General features: G+C 36.2%; 1 protein-coding gene across 2 annotated transcripts in view; it reads left to right on the plus strand.

Annotated features, from left to right (window-relative positions):
* Positions 1-19,492, plus strand: part of PRKG1 (protein kinase cGMP-dependent 1) — a 944,545-nt gene that overhangs the window by 894,055 nt on the left and 30,998 nt on the right. For both annotated transcript variants that reach the window (XM_065407822.1, XM_065407820.1), the window contains exon 10: positions 7,655-7,751. In XM_065407822.1, coding sequence (XP_065263894.1) covers positions 7,655-7,751 — 97 coding nt within the window. The remainder of the gene's footprint in view (positions 1-7,654; positions 7,752-19,492) is intronic.

Below are 19,492 nucleotides of genomic sequence, written 5' to 3' on the forward strand. Positions count from 1 at the left end.
CAACACCTCTGCAGCTGTTCAGCCTTATAAAGAAACACAAAATGCCTCTCAAGAATCTGCTTACAGGCATTTCCAGGCTCTGGATCATGCTGCTTGTAATATATTCTGTCGATCTTCCGTACTTCTCTCTGTTGCCTGAATGTGGCTAAGGTGTGCAAGTTGATTTATCGTCTGTGCCCCACACAAACAGGGCATAGTTGAAGGTAAGGATCTCATGCAAAACCAACATGAGAAGTTTATTTTTTGCTTTTGCCCATGTGTTCGTTCATAAATTCCATATTCTCCAAGGGTAAATCACATATAGTAGAAATAAAATATTTGAAATTTGACCTTTAAATAAATATCCTAATCTACATTACAAAAAATTGGACAGTCAATAATACAGTGGGAATGGAAACAATAATATAATTTACCTCTTGTTTACATTACTAACAAATATGAATACTCATTGCTTGAATTTAATCCCCCAATGCCTACAATTGCACTTCTATTTACCAACTGGTGTACACAAATCCAATCCAGAAAACGTACCTAGAACTGGCGTAGCAAGTTATCTGTATAGCCATCAGAAGCCATGGGAGGGCAGCAGTTTGTATATTTTACAAGGTACAGCGTAAGTATACAAGATCATTGAGAAAAGAAGTGAGAAAAATACTTTATCATCGAAATGATGATAAATTCTTTTTCATAAACTTTGTTCTTAAGTGTTCAACGTTGCAGTTTCATTAGGTGAAATTCATTCTTTCACTAATTTAAACCAGCTTATCACCTTCAATTTACTTACCCTAAAAAGCAGGTTCATTACCATCACTGAAGAATCTGTTGCTTGCTAACAAATTTTCAATACACAGTTCAGGATAACAGTTCCTCCTAAAACTGTTCTGGTGCAGGAGTTGATTGACTGTGTTATTTAATATAATGAAAACCAACAGTTTTAGAAGTTCTTGTCATATCACAAAATATCCCCAGCTACATAAGCACATGTGTAAGTTTAAGCACGTAAGTCTTAATGTATTCAATGGAATCCATTCACATATTTACAGCTACATCTGTTAAAGTATTTTGGGGCCTTAGAGATGACCCTAAGTTGCAATGGCTTTCCTTCTGCTCCCTGTGTAACACAAACACAAGATTCTATAGGGATGAAATCCTGACCTCAATTAAGTCAATAAAAGTTTTGCCATTAATTTCAGTGAGGCCAGGATTTCACCCAGGGAGGAGATTAGGTGTAACTTGCTTTCTGAAACAAATCATAATCATTTTGCATCAGTCCCCTTTTAGACCAAACACATCCCACTAGTGTACCTCTAATTCTGCACAACACATATATAAGTATTCCAGTGGCAGAAAACTAATATTAAAGATGACAAGTATGCCACTTTACAAAGCTTTTGTTTAAAGCACATGAAAATCAGTAGGAAATGATAAACCACAACAAAATAAAGGTCAGTTCAATGATATTGAAATTGAGATAGTTAAGGTCACAATGCATAGAATAAAGAAACTTTTGTTTCACTTTCTCATAGATTATTTAAATTATATTCTTTAAACAGAGTACTCACAGAGAGCTAAAATGTTCTTTTTGACTATTAGGAAGAGGGAGCTAGACTAAGAATATTTTTTTTTATTTAGGTTGTGTTATTGAATGTTTTTCTGATTAAAATACAGGTTGATTCCTGGAGCCAGAACAAGTACTAGTTAGCACTGTGCAGTCTTCTGCATTAGTCCTACAAATGTGCCCACCCCGGATCCAATTTATTGCAGTTCTAGACTCTTACTGAGCAAGCAATATTAATTGTTTGGAAATATGTTTTGCTTTTGGGGTATTGTCCTGTGCCAATTAAATAGGTTGAGATCATAAAGCTTATTACATATTATTACACTACATATGTGACCTACTGTAGGCCAGACTTGAACAGAGTCGTCCAGATGCTAGAAAACTAGTTTATCTACCATTCTGCAAAGAGTCCAAAAATCTCTTTTGCAAAATTACACTGAGTATGGCAAAATAGCTAGAGTATGGAAACAATTCAGCTGGCCAATAAAATGGAATGTAAAACCCAAGAAATTAGCCATTGAATAAATGGATATCATTGAAAAAGGCACAGAAATTCTTTTTTTTCTTTAAAGTCATTTTATTAGTTTCAGTGAGTTTATTGTTGGCTCCCAATTGGTTACAATTTACATCTAGTTGGCAGTGTACATGGAATAAAGCCAAGTTTTGTATTGGAGATGACTGCTTAGTAACAGATGTCTAATGTTTCCCAACACATTAAGTTCATTTATTAGCCAGCTCAATAAAACTAAATAATAGGGTAATTACAAATTTCTGTTCTTGTGTCATTTTCTCATTCTTTTTTGAGTGCCTGAGTGATTAAGATTGTGGTGACTCTTGATACATTTCAAGCCCTATTTAAAATTTATTTCAAAGTAATTCTTTGTGTTTTTATGCAGCAATCTGTTAGTTAAATAGTTGGAACATACTATGCAAATGGCCAAAAGCTTTCCTCACCACAGCCTCCCTGCATAACATGTGTTATACAGATACTTACAGCTTGATTCAGTGACTACTGTTTGAAAATAATGGGAAATTCTGTGCAATGGGATTTCTGCACAGTGACCAGCAACAGGTTGGGGCCTCTTGACAACTTTTTTTTTAACATATAACTTCAGTTAATACTAAATGTGGTATAAAATCAGGACACTGATTGGAACTCTTTGAATTTTGGGAAGGAGGTGATTTGGGTACAAGACCAAAACCTGCCAAAACAAGAACCAGAAGAAGCCTGATTTCTAGTATTTGTTTTGTTTTCTGAGATATCAAAAAGATAACCATTTTAATGAGAGTTCAGAAGAAATAAGGTGGCAAAATTGCTTCTAGGCAGATTTGCAAAAAATCTTAGTAGAACAGCTCATGAGATTTTGTCACCGTCAAATCTGAACTATAGCTTATGTTTTATTTTCTGTCCATCTCTAACATAAATGGACATTAAACATCCAAGGCAAGGAGATTAGATGCCTAAATGTTTGCAAAGACAAGGGGAATCTCTCCTATTAAAAGAGTGAGGTATTATCTTTATCTAAGGAAAAAAAGATCTTGAGGGAGTTAGGCAGACAGTTTCCATTGGAATTCAGTAGGTGTTGATTGCCTAACTCCCTTCATCTGCTTTGAAAATTGCTGCCTAAATTCTTGAAAATGCTTTAAAAGAAGAAGTTTGGTTGCTTTGCATGGATAACTTGGGTTATAAGGCATGTTTGTTTGTTTTTCCTCCTATCAGCTGAATACTTTGGTGAGAATCCATGTTCGCTAAGAATAAGCTAACTCCCCCTTACACATTTGACACATCAACTTTTTTTTGTTTGAAAAATTTCAATCCACTTTTTTTCCTTTGTATTTTCACTTGCATTTTCCCAGCCCTCTGCCTGGTGGTTCTAAGACCAGAAGTGGAAATAACTAAATATTATTTTTATGGCTGTCACCAACCCTTCCAGAGGTCAAAAAGGATCATGGCTAATTCAAACAAACCTGGAGACCTTATTTACAAGGCCAGATATCTAGTGTATAACCTTCTCCCCTAACCTACCTCAAACACTTCTGCCATGCCAGCTGGAGAAAGGTTTTAGAATCTCTGTCATGGAAATCGTTAAGAAATATGACCAGAACTTGTGTCTATATTTTTCCAAGGAGATTCAAGTTATTTCAGATTGTACAACACACCAGTTATCACTAGAGCATGAGTAATACACATCCCACTAGCATTTCATCCTGTCCCTGCTGGGTTGGGTTTCCAAGGACTTGGATGTCTCTGTCAGCAGCTGGTTCTTTGAGCTGCCCAAAACAAGACATGTCTGTGTACATACATTATTTAACTTTCACATGTATGTGTATTTCATTGAACTGCCCTCCTAATCCTTTATGACTAAATGCACTTTGGAGAATATTTTTGGAATTAAGCAAATTCACTATAGAATAACTCATGTAACATGTAGTTGGTAAAAGTATAAGATACTGCTTCTCTTTTACATGAAATTGAGAAATCTTATTTCAATGTTGTAGACAGAATGGTTTGAACGTACTATATTTGCCCATTGTCTGCCATTAGTAGTGTGACTGAAACTGTTTCCGAGAGAGTGCACACTCCAGTATCATTCAGTTTTTGGTTTAGAAAGCAGCACACAATCAAATTAATGGATAAGAAGAAAGTAGATTGAAGTCATATCCTTGGTATTAAGGGCAACTAGGATAAAGGGTTGATTCCTAATTTATGGCACGAACAGGCATGTTTTCATTCTGATATTTTTGTTTAAATTACATTAGAGATTTACTGCTAGGTTTTCCCAGTGTTGAGCTATATGACTCCTGTTAAAGTTAGCTGTACAGCTAAAACCCAATGCAAATCTTTGACTGTTAGAGGTAGGGGCTAAATTTTCTCCTTAGATATGTAGGGAAAGCTTTCCATGGCCTGTGGGCCAATCTTTTTTTAACTGACATCCAGGAAATCTGAAGTAACTGACTTCAGTGAAGTTACTCCAGACTGACTTCAATTTTTTCAAGGATTTACATGCACATATATAAGGGCAGAATTTGGCCCTAAATAATTTTCCTTAAGAAATAGAATAGGATGAGAGTCTCCTTCTTTTATCGGAGGTTGAATGGGATTAAAGTTTGACCTTTACTTTTAGGAATGAAACAGAATTAGGGTGTAATTATCATTGTTGGATCAAATAGGATTGTTGTCTGGTCTGTACGCTTTCTGTTACATATATTTTTGTTTCAGAATATATATAATTCATTTCTTTCTTTTCTATAATGCCCCTGACAAAGTATCTGGCACACTGTACAAAATTTGCTTTGCAGTCTTCCTTGAACTGACCATAGAAGACCAGGCTATCTACCAAACAAAATTAGCCAAAAAGAAGAAAAATTAAATAATGCATCGTAGAAGCTTAAAAATATTTTTAATTAACTTTTTTTATTAAGACAGAAAGCCCAATTTAAAAGCTGTCATTAGAGCATCAATTTTTGTGACTCTCTACACAGAAAGATGAAGGATATATGCTTGCTGCAAAATGCTCTTTTGTACTGGGGGTTGTAAAGAGGGTTCATGGAATACCCAAGAATCAGAAAGAGCACCTGTTCGTCTGTACTCTATTTTGGGATGTTGGGGCAGGCTTTCTCCTCTCAAGTGGAATTGAATGAACTGTACACAGTTTATGCAGCACTTTGCAGTCTTTCAGCATAAAAGGCATTATAGAAATGAAAACGATTTATTCCATGTCTTTCCTATGCAAAAACTGATCATGGAGGCCTTAACAACACTTGAAAAAATGCACTTAGCATGTCAGATCCCCTGTTTCCTCAGCATTGGGGAAATCCAATCAAGTTTCCCAGGATTGGGGAAGAGGGCTGGACTACCTGATCCTATGCCTCCCTGACATCATGGGTTGGCCAGCATGGCACTCCCCAAGTGCATATCACATGTCCTATGTTGTGGAATAAATGACTTGGCTTAATGCATATAGAGCTCCTCATTTGATAAACCCAGTCACCACATTGTCTTGCTCCTTCCCGCCGCACCATTACAAAATGAGTTTCCACAGGTACGGGACAGAATCAGGATGGCTAATGTGGTGCTTTGTGACTTGGAAATGGGAAGCATTCCATCAGTTGGTTCAATACTAGGGTGCAAATCCTTGACAGGATCTCAGCCCTACCAGTACATCTAGAAACTATTAAATGTATCAAATCAGCCAAAAGAGCTACAACATTAGAAGTCACAAACTGTAATATATTTATAGTTTAAATTGGTGCAGGCAGCCAGACTGAAGTAACAGCTTTCCTGACTGGATTGCAACTGCTAATATAATTTGTTCTTTGTTATTTAGAAATAAGGAGATTTATAAGTAGACCTTTTATTTACCACCAACACTTAGTTTTTATGTTGCCAGTTTAATATGCACATCATGGCTAGTATAAAATGATCAATAAGCAGCCATGTCATGCAAGGTTATTCCAAGTACTAAACAGACTCAGCACTGATTAGCTTCCAATATCAGATGCAGTCAGACTGCTATGGCCATAGGCTCAAGGTTATTGAGAGAATCTGATGATATTATAAATAATAAAGCAGAACTCAACTAATTTGTCATCAGAAACCACAAGATAGGATTGCCTTGTATTATGTTTTAATTTGGTCTTTGTTATATATGGCCACTCCAAACTCATTCCCCGCCCCCATCCCCCATCCCTCTTTTTCTGCTCCTCTGTTACCTTGGAACAGGTCAACTGCTGCTTTCCCTGCCCTCACAATGTCCTTTCACTTTTAAAAAGAATAATGAATGCTGGTTTGAGGGGAATAAGGTGGGAGTAAATCAGTTACATTCCATTATTGAATTAGATTAGATTATTCAGTGACAGCCCTGACAGTTTAGATAGATAGATTAGCTACATTAAAAAGATAGGTGGATGGATAGGTGTATATGATCATCAATAACATTATGACATTTTATCATGACTGTATTATCAGAAAATATTAAAACCTTATCTGTAATGAGCCATGCTTACTTGTTATGTTATCATGAAATAGTACTTTGTAGGCTATTTGGATCCTCTAAATGCAAAATATGGGCATAAAATTAAATATTGTATATCGGTAAACTCACTAAACAATTCCTACCCTGCATGCTTGTGTTCATAATCCTGTCAACATTACTTTCACATACAATTCTGTGTTCCTGAAGGTCAAAGGTTGTATTTGACTATGCACATGCACTGGGGACTTTTTTGGCAACTGAATGCCTCCTTGTCCAAAGTTTATTAAGCGGGTGGATCCTGTTCATCCATCTGCCTTCTGAGCCTTCTAAAAATACCATAACCCTCAACAAGGAGATATTTTAAGGGATTCATATTCACAAGTATATTTGTGGGAAGCTTATTTTGGCAGGCTTGCATGTGTCAGATTTGCATGCTTGCATAGTTCGTGCTTTGTGAACTTTTATTGCAAGCCACTTGTACACAGGCTAAGGAGAGAGCTTCAGGACTGTCAGATACTAGGTGGGAATTTCTGCTCTAAATAAGCTTATAAATATAAAAGAAGAGAAGATACATTTTTAGGAATGTTAATATGTGTCTGAAGTCATTCATTTCAGACATTTGCATGCCAGCCCTCAGCTTATTGGATCTGATTTCATATAACTTGGCTGTGATTGCTCTCCAGGGACCTTAATGATCTTGCTACTTTCAATAAACATTTATAGAAACTACTGCCTGTGGATAAGGGAAACTCATATGAGAGACTTTATCTTCCAGGAATACTAAAAGGCAAAACAGACCTCAGCAGAAGAGTAATAGGAAGTGTCAAAATGTAGCATTGAATTGATAACTGGAATTGAATTACAGTACAAAAAATTTGTTTTATAGACACACAGTAGAAACTTTGATTTTCCTACTTTGGGGGAAAAAATGCAAATATATGTTATACTTTACAATTGAGACCAACAAAACTATGAGTGTGAACAAACACAGACTTTGACACAAGATGGAAGTTAAACAGGTACATCCTGTTCCACACTCATGCCATTCAGGTACAATCTTATGCAATACTCAGGTTTGCACCTCTAAGAAATTTCCATTTTTTCACATAAAAAAATCCAGATATGAAGCCGAAGCTGCCTTCTTCGCCAACCTGAAACTGTCTGATTTCAACATCATTGACACTCTTGGAGTTGGAGGTTTTGGACGAGTTGAACTGGTAGGTAACCTTTCTTTGTTTTTTAAATAACTTTGACATCTATATAATTGTATTGTTCTGGGACAAATGCGTCTTTCCCATCTTTTAGTCGTTCCTCATTATAGGATTTGATTTACTGTAAATTAACTACATTCCAGGATTCTAAAGTTTCCAGTAACTGAGGAAAGCTGTATTAAATTTTAGAGTGAATAGGAATGAATGAACTTCAAGCAGTTAATCTTAAGGAAATCCCGTCACTAAGGGCTGCATTCATTATGCCTTCATCCTCCAGTGTAGTCTTATGTTTAAACAGTACTACCTATGAACATAGCTTATGTTTTATTAAAAAAATGATATGGATGAACATACAAATGTTAAAGATAAAATGTAAGCAGAAATTTAAAATCTTAATTAGCGATAATTGAAAAAAAACAATTCAGAAGCAGAGACAAATAATGCCATTGATTAACAAGAAAACTGGATTCTGTAGATATTTTGGAATATGTCGTTTAATTGTAATAACAGAAATTCATAGAAGAATGTTCTTTGCAAAATTTGTAAGGAAGAAATATAAATGATGCAAAATCTACCCTTGCATTTTGGTATGTATGGATAGTTTTTTTATTAAAAGCAAAGATTAAGCAGGGAAAAACATGAGATGTTATCAGTTGAATGACCCATTTGAAATATCAAGTGAATAAGAAACTTATATTAGTAACTGGAGGTTAGTTTATTTACTGTGCTGACCAAGGAGTCCCTGATATACGACACTAGTTCAGTATGTTAGGAACTCCTATAAGTTATGTACAGTGCAGTAAACAGAGTTACTGATGCCATCACAAAAAGAACGGGAACCCCCATTCCATAAAAGTACAGGGATAAAGCACTATTTTTACATTAACCCCTTAGTGCTTAGATCTTGAAAATCAGAAAAAAAGCAGTTAAACATATAGCCATCAATCAGCATTTGTATTACTACTTATGAAATATTGTAAAAATAACACTGGAATGTTTGTGAAAGTTGCTAAAAGCCAGTAAGTTCTATGTTAAAACTGTGACCCTCTGATTTACATCATTTAGCTGTGCCTTGTGACTATAGCTCATATGTTATGTCAGGTCAGAGTACAGAGTGTCAATGAGAACTTTGACTCTCCTGATTTCTGTTAGTTTAGCAATCTTAACTTAGTCTCAACATTTTGTAATATTGAATGACATATGTTTCATTTGTTTGGTTTTATTTTTGAGAGGGTTTATTTGGTTTGTTTTTATTTTGTTTTTGGACTTTCGTTTTTATTAAAATTTAACCAAAGATGATCCTTCATGGGAGTTTTAGAGTTGTTGTTTCTAGGACTCTAATCCTGTAAAGATTTCTGGACTAGGACATAACTTGAACTGTGTTATTCATAGCCAGTTACGATGTCTGTGCCTCCAACTGGTTATAACATTAGTCAGAAGTCATATCATGTGGGCAGGACCTAAGTCAGTACCCTATTATAGTATGCAAAACAGGACTTGGTTGAGAAACAAGAGCAGACACAGCAACATTGGTGCTATAACCTCAGTACCTATGTAATATAGGAAAGCTATTACATTTAACACTGCAAAAAAGATCCACAAATTTGATATTAGGACTTTATACACAGATGGTGAAATACTATCCAGTACAGAGGGCAAAAACCCTGTTCACCACTAAGCACATGCTAAAGGCTTGAATGAAAGCTCATTGTTCACATGGCCTTATGGGGTCCTCTTCAGAGGGGAATTTAACCTTAACCAACAAAACATTTAAGATAATGTTGTTTCTGAATAAATTCCAAGTGCGTTGCTGAATTATACAAGCTTTCTATTTTCTAGTCAACCTGCCCCTCGTTCTTGATTCAGTCACTGATGACACATTTCTTTGTTTGTGACATCAAAATTATCGACACTGTATAATTACAGTTACATTCATTGTTGTACTAGTACTTAATGAACCAGCCAGTAGAAGGAGGATGATTGGAAAAGAGATGTTTTCTCTTCCCAAAAGTATCTTGATAATCAACAATAATTAGACAGGAAATATAGAAAACGTATGTGAAAATTTAAAAGCTTTCAGATTTCATATACTAAGAGACTTTAACCACAGCCACAGATCTGGTCCTAACAAAAATGCACACACAGTGGTTCAAAACTGCAGTCAGGACACCTTCATATAAGCTTGTAAATAGAGCTCTAGGTGCCTAAGTTTAGGTATCCAATTCTGAAAAATTCTGGCCTAAGAAAGTGTTGCATATAATTTAATAGTTATGATATATTACCGTTCAAGTGACCATGATTGTTTTTGATAGATGATTAGCACTTTGCATATCAAATTACTATATAATGGTCACAGACATTATTATGATTAGTGCTTTTAAAATAAGTACCAGAGTAGCTTATGATTTAATATCATTCTTTATCACACTAGAACATATGTAATAGAATTTTTCTTGACTTAATTTAGTTTTTTGAAGTTTTAAACACTTTTCGAAAGTTGTCATCACTGTTCCATATACTGGTAGGAGGGCTGGCTATAAAAGGATGGCTAATTATCCTTCCCATAAAGACCAAGCATATCACATCATCTTGCATTGCCACCTATTTCAGAGAGAAATCTATCTTGCCTAAAAAAAGTGTGATATGACATTTTACAATGTGAACCTATAAAGTGCTGATGCTATATGTACCAAGGAAATCTATTTCCATCTTTTATTACATAAGTGTAATAAAAATGTTATACAAGCTTGTCATCATGTAGCAGGGGTGAAATTTGTTGCTAAGAAATGTTATAATTATTGCGCTTCTCCAGAAAAACTGTGATCAAGTAAAATGCACTATATTGGAAAGAACAGTGTTTATAGTTTAATCTCAACTTTTGCGGTGATAGCTTTCCCATCTCCAAGGTGTGACTTTAAGCCCTTCAATAGTGTACCCGGTAAGGAGGTTAGAAATTGGAATGTCTGGGATTCAAATCCTGGCTAAAGAGCAAGAATGTTACTATTGGACTGTAGGTTAACTTTCAGATATGGTTTGTATAAATATAAGGATAATACTCCAGACACCTCTGTGAATGCTAGACTGTTTTGAGAGCTCATCCCTTGAGTCAATGTAGATGCAGATACATGTCTCTTGGCGAGACAGTCAGTTACTTAATTGTCAATCCTATGGAGATCAGAGTGGAATTGATTGGTGTTTTTTGTAGCAAAAAATTGAAATATAGTAGTCATATAAAATAATCTGTAATGAAAAATCTTAGCTGTCAAATGTGGTGATGTGATCTTTCCTGTGTAATTTTGTTGTCTGTATAAGTTAATAGACATTTCCAGTAGGCTTGTATTGTTATACATGGAGTTTGCACAGTTTTTGTTAGATATCTGACCTCTGTTCCATATTACTCTTTTCATCATGGGTGCCATTTTATTTTTGCCCCCAAACAGACTTCCTCTGTAGTAAGCATCTATCAAAGTCTTTCATTGGAAGGAGAGACCAGAAGAGGCTCCCAAGTTGTTGTCACTGCTATTCCAGCCATTGGCAGTCTTGTTAGTTATAAAAAGAATGGCACATTTCAGTTAAGCAAAAACCAAACTAAGCTTATGCTTTTCTATCAAGCACACACCATATGCCAATTCTTTCCTTCCACATAGAACCATTAAAGAACTCTTGGGTACTGGTAAAAGGGACCGTCAATGAATTCCAGTTTTCTCACTCTTCTTCTACTGGCAGTTTGTTGGCTTCTACGTTGTTTGACCCATTCACTTAGGAACTCAGTAGTCCTCCCTTCCCCAGTCACTCTGCCTGATATGTACATCCAAAATATACACTTGTGATCAAACTAGTGCTCACTTTACCTAAGACAAAGAACAGCTATTGAATTAATAGACATCTGATGTTGATACCGCTAGGATGTCACTGAGGTAGAAAAGAAAGAGCTGGGGCTTCACTTCAAACTGCAAGTGAACATGGAAGTGTTTAATGCTATGTAGCTGGGACAACATAACCAATGGAAACTATAAAGAGAGCATTCATCCCTGAAAAATACTTAATAGATATATTCATTCAAACTTATTTTGTATCAGCATGCACTGCTTACAGAGTTAATTGCCATTAAATTCCATTGTAGGGCACTCAGCTGGAGTAAGCATGGCTAGAGCAATACTAACATGTAAACATGCAAAAAATAGCGGGTTTTTTCATATGGCAAATAGAGACATAAGAGGCACATAACTACACGCTAACATGAATTCACAACAAAAATGTGATACCTGGTGGAATGTATGGATTGTATAGCCCTGGAGGCAAGTTTATAGAACAACCATAAAATAGACAAAGTAAGCTAAGGGTTCTTATTTACAAAGAGTTGAAATTGTGTCTTGTATTCCTAGTCCAAAATATATCAAAGATAAACAGGACTGTTCAGACAGCCCACAATCTGCACATGTATTAGACCTTGAGGCATTCCCAGAGCTACCCTCATACATTGCTAATGTCTGCCAAGTAGGTAGAAACTACTCCGGGAAATATCTTCCACAACTTGGTATCCAGGCCCTTGGACAGTTGTCCGAGGGTGTGAGAAAAGGAAGTAAAACAAGATATCTAGGTATTCTGTTTTTAATTACATAACCTAACAGGAAAAAAAAATCACACAATGATGCTGATTCTCCTAGGACATCATTGTGGGGAAAAAGAAGGAGCTTTTTGACCAAGCCTAGCTGTAGTCTACAAAGGCAAGTCCCTCAATGCTATCTATCTCTCTATCTTACTGTTGACTCATTTACTTACATGGCATTCATCAAGGTTATATCTACGCATCTTCCATTGAGGTGACAATCTGCGCATATGGTGTATGAAGTCAAGTTACTGAACATTAAATTGATATGAAATATAAAGAAACATTATGTAAAATAAAAATGTCTTTTTGTGGTTTTTTCCCTGAAAAATAATACAATTGTCTTATTTTCTGAAAAATATCTTGCACATTTTCATTCTTTTTGGGAGACCTAAAATTTAAATGAATGTTATTACCCATAGAATGACATTTTCCATTAAGGTCCACCACATGTTCACTTGCCCCCCAACACCAGGTCATATCTTCTAATTTATTTATTACTGTTATTATTGCTCTCTGGTTTCTTCCTGATTTCAATCCTTTTTTAGAACTATCTGCCCCAAACTCTACATATTTTAGACTTAAACGCAGGTTATTCTTGTCAGCATTGGAATAAGTATATCAGTTTATCTAGAAATATAAATCTAAATTCAAAGCTGCAAGAAAACTGAGTCAAGTGAAGGGGCACTGAGCACAATGAGAGTAAAAATCAGTTCCTTATGCAGTTATCACCTCAGAGATGCTTGAATATCACTCAGAGACCTTGCCAGGTGAATGGCAAAGAAAAGGTTTTAAATTTCTAAAGCTGTGTTTATAAAATTGCAAAATTAGTACCACTGCTCCATACCTAATCATAGACATGAGTGAAGCCGTTGTCCAATTTGACAACATATCTGAAACTATAGTCAACTCTTTAGGTTCTGTATGTCAATCAAAACTATTGACTATGAAAAGCTCATCTTTCCCACTTCCTGTTTTCATGGATATATACGTTGGTAGTGAGCAGTTGATATACCTAATATTCAAGTATAAAGCACTGCCAAAGGGCAGCATCCTGTTATTGGTGCCATGTAGACAAATAGATTGTGAAAACCAAATTATAAACAACTGGGTAATTTAGTCTGGTCTTTTAGGTCTCAGTTCAACAAAGCACTTAATTATGTGTTTAACACTGTGCATGTACTAATGTTCCATTACTGTCAATGGAACTTAAGCACATGCTTAACTTCTTTGCTGAGATGGGATGGACTTAGGCATATGATTAAAGTTATGCATATGTTTAAGAATTTGGCTGCATTGGGTCTATACAAAACAGGTTTTAAACAGACAGTATGGACATTTTTCATGCTAATTTACATTTTAAGAGATAGCTGGCCATGGAATTATTCCTAGGGTGCTGTTAAATTTGTTGCAGCCTCTAGGCATTCTTGTGAATACTCCTTTTTATGGCTTTCCAGAAGCCCTACTTGATTAATTAGCTGGCTTGGGAAAATCTAATTTTACTCCAACAGGATGACAGAAGTGAGATTCTGACACTTATTTGGGTATATTTCCAAGTGCATAGACATTCTCTCTGTTTTTGTATAAGCAGCTTTTTCTTCCTCCCTCTTTTTTAGTTTGCAAAGAATACAAGATTTAATAAAGCAAGCTTTCTGTGTGTGTGTGTGTGTGTGTGTGTGTGTGTGTGTGTGTGTGCGTGCATGTGCGCACATATGCACACAAGGAAACAACTAAGGGCCTTATCTTGGAAGGTTCTGAATCCCTTCCTTAAAAAGAATGGGTATTCTGAATGCTGTAATTGGCAAGGAAGATGTTCAGGTATCTAAAAGGGTGTCATAAGGAGGAGGGAGAAAACTTGTTCACCTTAGCCTCTGAGGATAGAACAAGAAGCAATGGGCTTAAACTGCAGCAAGGGAGGTCTAGGTTGGACATTAGGAAAAAGTTCCTAACTGTCAGGGTGGTTAAACACTGGAATAAATTGCCTAGGGAGGTTGTGGAATCTCCATCTCTGGAGATATTTAAGAGTAGGTTAGATAAATGTCTATCAGGGATGGTCTAGACAGTATTTGGTCCTGCCATGCGGGCAGGGGACTGGACTCGATGACCTCTCGAGGTCCCTTCCAGTCCTAGAATCTATGAATCTATGAATCTATGAATCTATGATTGGATAATTATTTTTGAAGGCTTTGAATGACACTATCATACTAGGCTTGAATACTACAGAAAGTGAATTTTCTTTATTTGTCTTTCTCTGGTTTTTAATATTTATTGAAAGCGGCATATTAAAATACTTTGTGAGTGTTACTTTTTATATGGAAACTCTTACCCAGAAGGAATGACATGGAGTTCCAAAAATGATGAGGTATTGTCTGTGGCACATCTATCAAACCTAACATTTATGCTTAATTTTCTCGACTGTAGTGGCTAGGTGGAGATGAAAAGGAAAAAATGAATAAGGAAGAAAGAGTTTGATTGCTGTTGTATTTGTTTTTTGTTTTTGCCAATTGGCCTTGGTAGGTTGAAAAAAATGGTTTAAGATTAGTGAATGAAATTATTTGAAAACTTTGCAATTTACAATCTATTTGGGAGTAATAAGTCCAATAATTATAAATAATGAGTGAAATCCTGGCTCCATTGGCATCAATGGCAAAACTCCAATTGACCTCAAAGAAGCCAATGTGTAATAAAGCTTGCTCTGACAACAATGTGTAGAAAGAGGATTTGTTTTAAATCTAGATTTCTTAATTAAAATGGAAATAAAATTGAGTGTGTGAATGATTGTAGAAGTGAATATTATTTTCAAGAAACACAGTAATATGATTTTTATTTTAATATATATTACCTAAATAACATTTATTCTGGTACTTAACTTTTATTGGGATGATTTTATGCATGGAACGGTATGTATTACTCACATGTTTTCTTCTGTTCTCTCCAACATCTTTGACTATAAGACTTGCCTCTAAGGTTTATACTGGGACAAAAAGTTAAATAAGTACCCTCTGATAAAAGCATATTTGCACATGTCAAAAGCTTGAATATAAAATCTTAGTACTGGAACCAAAATAAATTGTTAAAGATTGTTAGCAAAGTGCAATATTAAGTGGGTATGAATAATTAATTAGGCAAATTAATTTTAATAGGATCATTAGCATGCGTTTTACGAACACATGTCCGTACAATGTATAATTTTACAGGTGATTTCCTCCCATGTTCCATACCATTCAAATTTAAATTGTATTGCATAACAATACAACATTTAGTGCTCTCCGCAACAGAGGTTTATCATTTAATTGAATCTAATCTTTTTCAATAACAAGGAAATAAAGCCATTTGCAAGTCCTGGATTTACACTGTTATCCACCACAAACTCAATTCTACCTTTTTTTTTTTATTTTCAATCATCATACAATTAAAACAAAGCCTGAATCTCTAAGGGCCAGAATCTGCCACCCCTTACTCACACTAAGTAGTATCTTGCTCTGTGAATAGCCCACTTGAAGTGCACTACTCATGAGATAATGTGCTGCTCAGTGACCCTGATCCAGCAGATTTAAGCACATGCTTAACTTTAATCACATTGACTCCAGTGGGACTACTTATGTACTTATAGTTAAGAACATGCTTAAATGCATCCTGGATCAGGGCCAACTTTAGTAAGGGTGCAGAATCAGGCCTTAAATAAACGGGTACAGTGCCTTCAAAACATTCACTGTACCAACAAAACTGGAATAGAGAATGCAGAAAAATACTTTGAGGCAGATATCTTCCCCCTTTTTTTTTGCTAGCACAATTTGTAAAGCAAAAGAGTACTATTTATAGAGAAAACAATTTCATGTTGTCCCAACATGAATTCTTTTGGAATTAAAAATATGTACTCTTTTACTTGGAAAAATATATTTGCTACTCCTGTTCATGCAGCAGTTCAGCTGTTAGGATTAAGATAACTCAGCTTGCATTCTCTTTAGCCTGTCTGTACTCTAAATGCTATGCTCAGTGACAGCTGCTGCTATTTTGGTTGGTCAAACATACATATTTTGGAGACCAGAGAAAGCAGGAAACCTTGTAGATGGCAGGAGAGAAAAGGCACTTGTATTTTAATTGGTGGATACAGTTTTTGAGTGGGTTATTACTATCACAATAAAGAGAGAGTAGGATGAGCATGTAGATTTCATCTGTTCCTGTCCATAGCAATCATAGTTTTCTGAGTTTTGTTATATCAAGATATATCTCTATTAACTGTATTACAGGGTAACTGCAGACAATTTCAAAAGTATCAGATGATCCAGCTGATCCTCTTTTGTTGAGAGGTATTACCTGTGCTAATACAGACAACTTTAAAGGGATACATTAAAATAGTACCAACTAGCTCATTTAGAGTTAATGTATGCAACACTATAACTGAAGTTTCTATACATCCATAAAAAATCACTCTGATCTAATGTTTTTAAAAAAGGGCCTAGAGAAATCTGTACTTTTTACTTAAACAAATTCAATTTACTGTGTATCTTCACTTACCTAGAAGCCAGGAAAGCTATTATCCATAATTTCTTTCTTCCAGGATTTGTAGCTAGTAAACTAGGAGGAGATGTACAGATAGTAAGCTAGGATGGTTTCTTACTGAGAGTTGCATCTAAAAAGTTGCAGATGAGCAAAAACAGTTAGAAATTTAATATGCAAATACTTTTACATACATCAAAAACAGCTTGGAGCTTTTCCAATTTTAATTTTTAAAGCCACTGAAATTGCAAATTCCATATCAGAATACAAGACTATGAATACTAAAAGTATCACTATTAATAAAGCTGTCAAATTATTAGGAGTGGCAGTTCAGCCATCAGCGCATGCTCCTGCACCAATCTGGAGGTGTCAGAGGCATAGATCATTTTAGTGAGATCCAACTCCACATTCAACAGGAAATGTCAGAGCCGTTTTACCAATGCAGATTGGAAAAAGCAAAAAGCACTGGTGCTATCTAGATATCCTCAGTTGATTCTGTATCTAGCTAGACCCTCAAACTGTGAAGCAGAAATATAAAAAGACAAGCAAATTCTCTTTTTCAAGGAAGCTGATATAACTTCCACTATTGTTTCTCATTGTTTTACCTCGCTAAGCAACATTACCCTTTGCCTTGCCTTTTTGGGCTTGGGCTGCCAGGTCTCAGCCATCCCTGAATCTCAGCTTGATGCTGGAAGAGATGAGCAACTTCACCATCAGGGTAATGAAATAGAAATAGAGCTGAGCCTTATCAGTGTACTGAAGGCACCATAGCCCATATCACTTCAACTAATAATCTGCACATGAAACAGCAGCAACAGAATATAATCTATAGTAACCCTCAGAAAGAAAGAACAGAGCTATTCAAGAACAACTTTGTGCATCCCTGCCACAGTCCACAGGCATTTCAATAATATCAAAGGTAGAATAGTCAAAAAAAATTGCATGGTTATCTGACTTCCATTCATCACAAGAAGACCAGTACCATACTGTAAACCCAGATTATGACAGAGGTCAAGAACATCATGAGGACTCCAGGGCCTGCTTTGACTAATCACAACCTCCTCAGTAATATTCACTAAAAAATCCTTCCTTTGGAAAATTATTTCACATTCTAGTAAATATTTGTTAAGGGTTAACTATTCAGGAGGATGAATGTACATGGCAGAGGGGCATTGCTGGCACATGATGGCATATCACATTGGTAGATGTGCAGGTGAACGAGCCTCTGATGGTGTGGCTGATGTGATTAGGTCCTATGATGGTGTCCCTTGAATAGATATGTGGACAGAGTTGGCACCAGGGTTTGTTGCAGGGTTTGTTTCCTGGGTTGGTGTTTTTGTTGTGTGGTGTGTAGTTGCTGGTGAGTATTTGCTTCAGGTTGGGGCGGGGGGGGGGGGGCTGTCTGTAAGCAAGGACTGGCCTGTCTCCCAAGGTCTGTGAGAGGGAGGGATCATCCTATTTTCGCATAAAGGCCTTCTTTTTTTCCATGCTAACCATTCATTTGGCTGGAAGTCTGAAAAATGTTTTCAGGGTTAACATACTTATTTGTCTGTGAATTATAACTGCCTTAAAAAAAACAGTCTTTGCACACACTGTGTGTGTTGGAAGCTAAAGCATTTTACACATCATAAGCAGAGCAGCAACTTTGGAGTGGTTCCAGTGGAGAAACATTTCGTTTAAGCTGAGTGAGCCATGCAAAAGCCAACTGAGGTCTAATGAAATAAGAATTCAGAAGAGTGAGAGAGGCTAGATCTGTTTTCTTCTGTTCTCCCAGATGTTAGCAACTTGGCCTAGCTAATTTTGTATGGATATTGCTCTAATTATTGAAAGCTCTTGACCTCTTTCTGAATGGATTTAAAAAAAAAATTCTTTACAAGGCTCTGGCTCTAATCCTCAGGCTCTGAACTGTCATTTTTAAACATTCCAACAGCCAAAGAGCAGAAAACCCTTGAGCTGTTAAAGACATTTTGATCAGTAATATTTTCTCAAAGCAAAGAGGTTAGAAGCTGTCATGTGAATTCATAACTGTTGGCAGCAAATTGATGCCCATTTCAGTTCTTCTTCAAAGGAGCTTGTCACATTAATGGACTTTCAGAATCTGTTCAGGTTTGCTTAAAAGAAACCTGTTGAACTTTAATATGAATGACTCAAAATATTGTAATAAACAAATGATAATGTGAGTTGGTTCATCACAATGAAAGATGGTATGACTGGACTGCCATGTGGAGCAGTAGTGGTGTCAGCTTTGTGTATGGGCAGGGGCTCTTATTTTCCATACCACTGACCCATTCATGGATTTTGAGGACACCTCCCTGGCCCAGTGGCACCCCACAAGGGAAGAGCAGCTTATATTGTGTCTCCCAGGCATACACAACCATTTGCACCTGTTTGCTTTGCCCCACCTCCCCTCCCCTTGTTTTGTTCTGTTTTTTCCTTTCCTGTTTTTTACTGCTAGATTTTCCATTTTGCTCTGAATTTCAGCCGGCTCCCTTTTAAAGCTCTTCCCATATTGCAATGGGGGAGGGAGGGAGGAATTACCTTCCCGGAAGTACACAGGAGGTTTGGCTAGGGACATTGATAGTTATTTATTGCATCTGTAGCAGGTGCCCAGTGCAAGCTAATTGAGGTAGCAGGAGGG

The sequence above is a fragment of the Emys orbicularis genome, chromosome 7 (assembly GCF_028017835.1).
Source record: "Emys orbicularis isolate rEmyOrb1 chromosome 7, rEmyOrb1.hap1, whole genome shotgun sequence".
Taxonomy (NCBI): Eukaryota; Metazoa; Chordata; order Testudines; family Emydidae; genus Emys; species Emys orbicularis.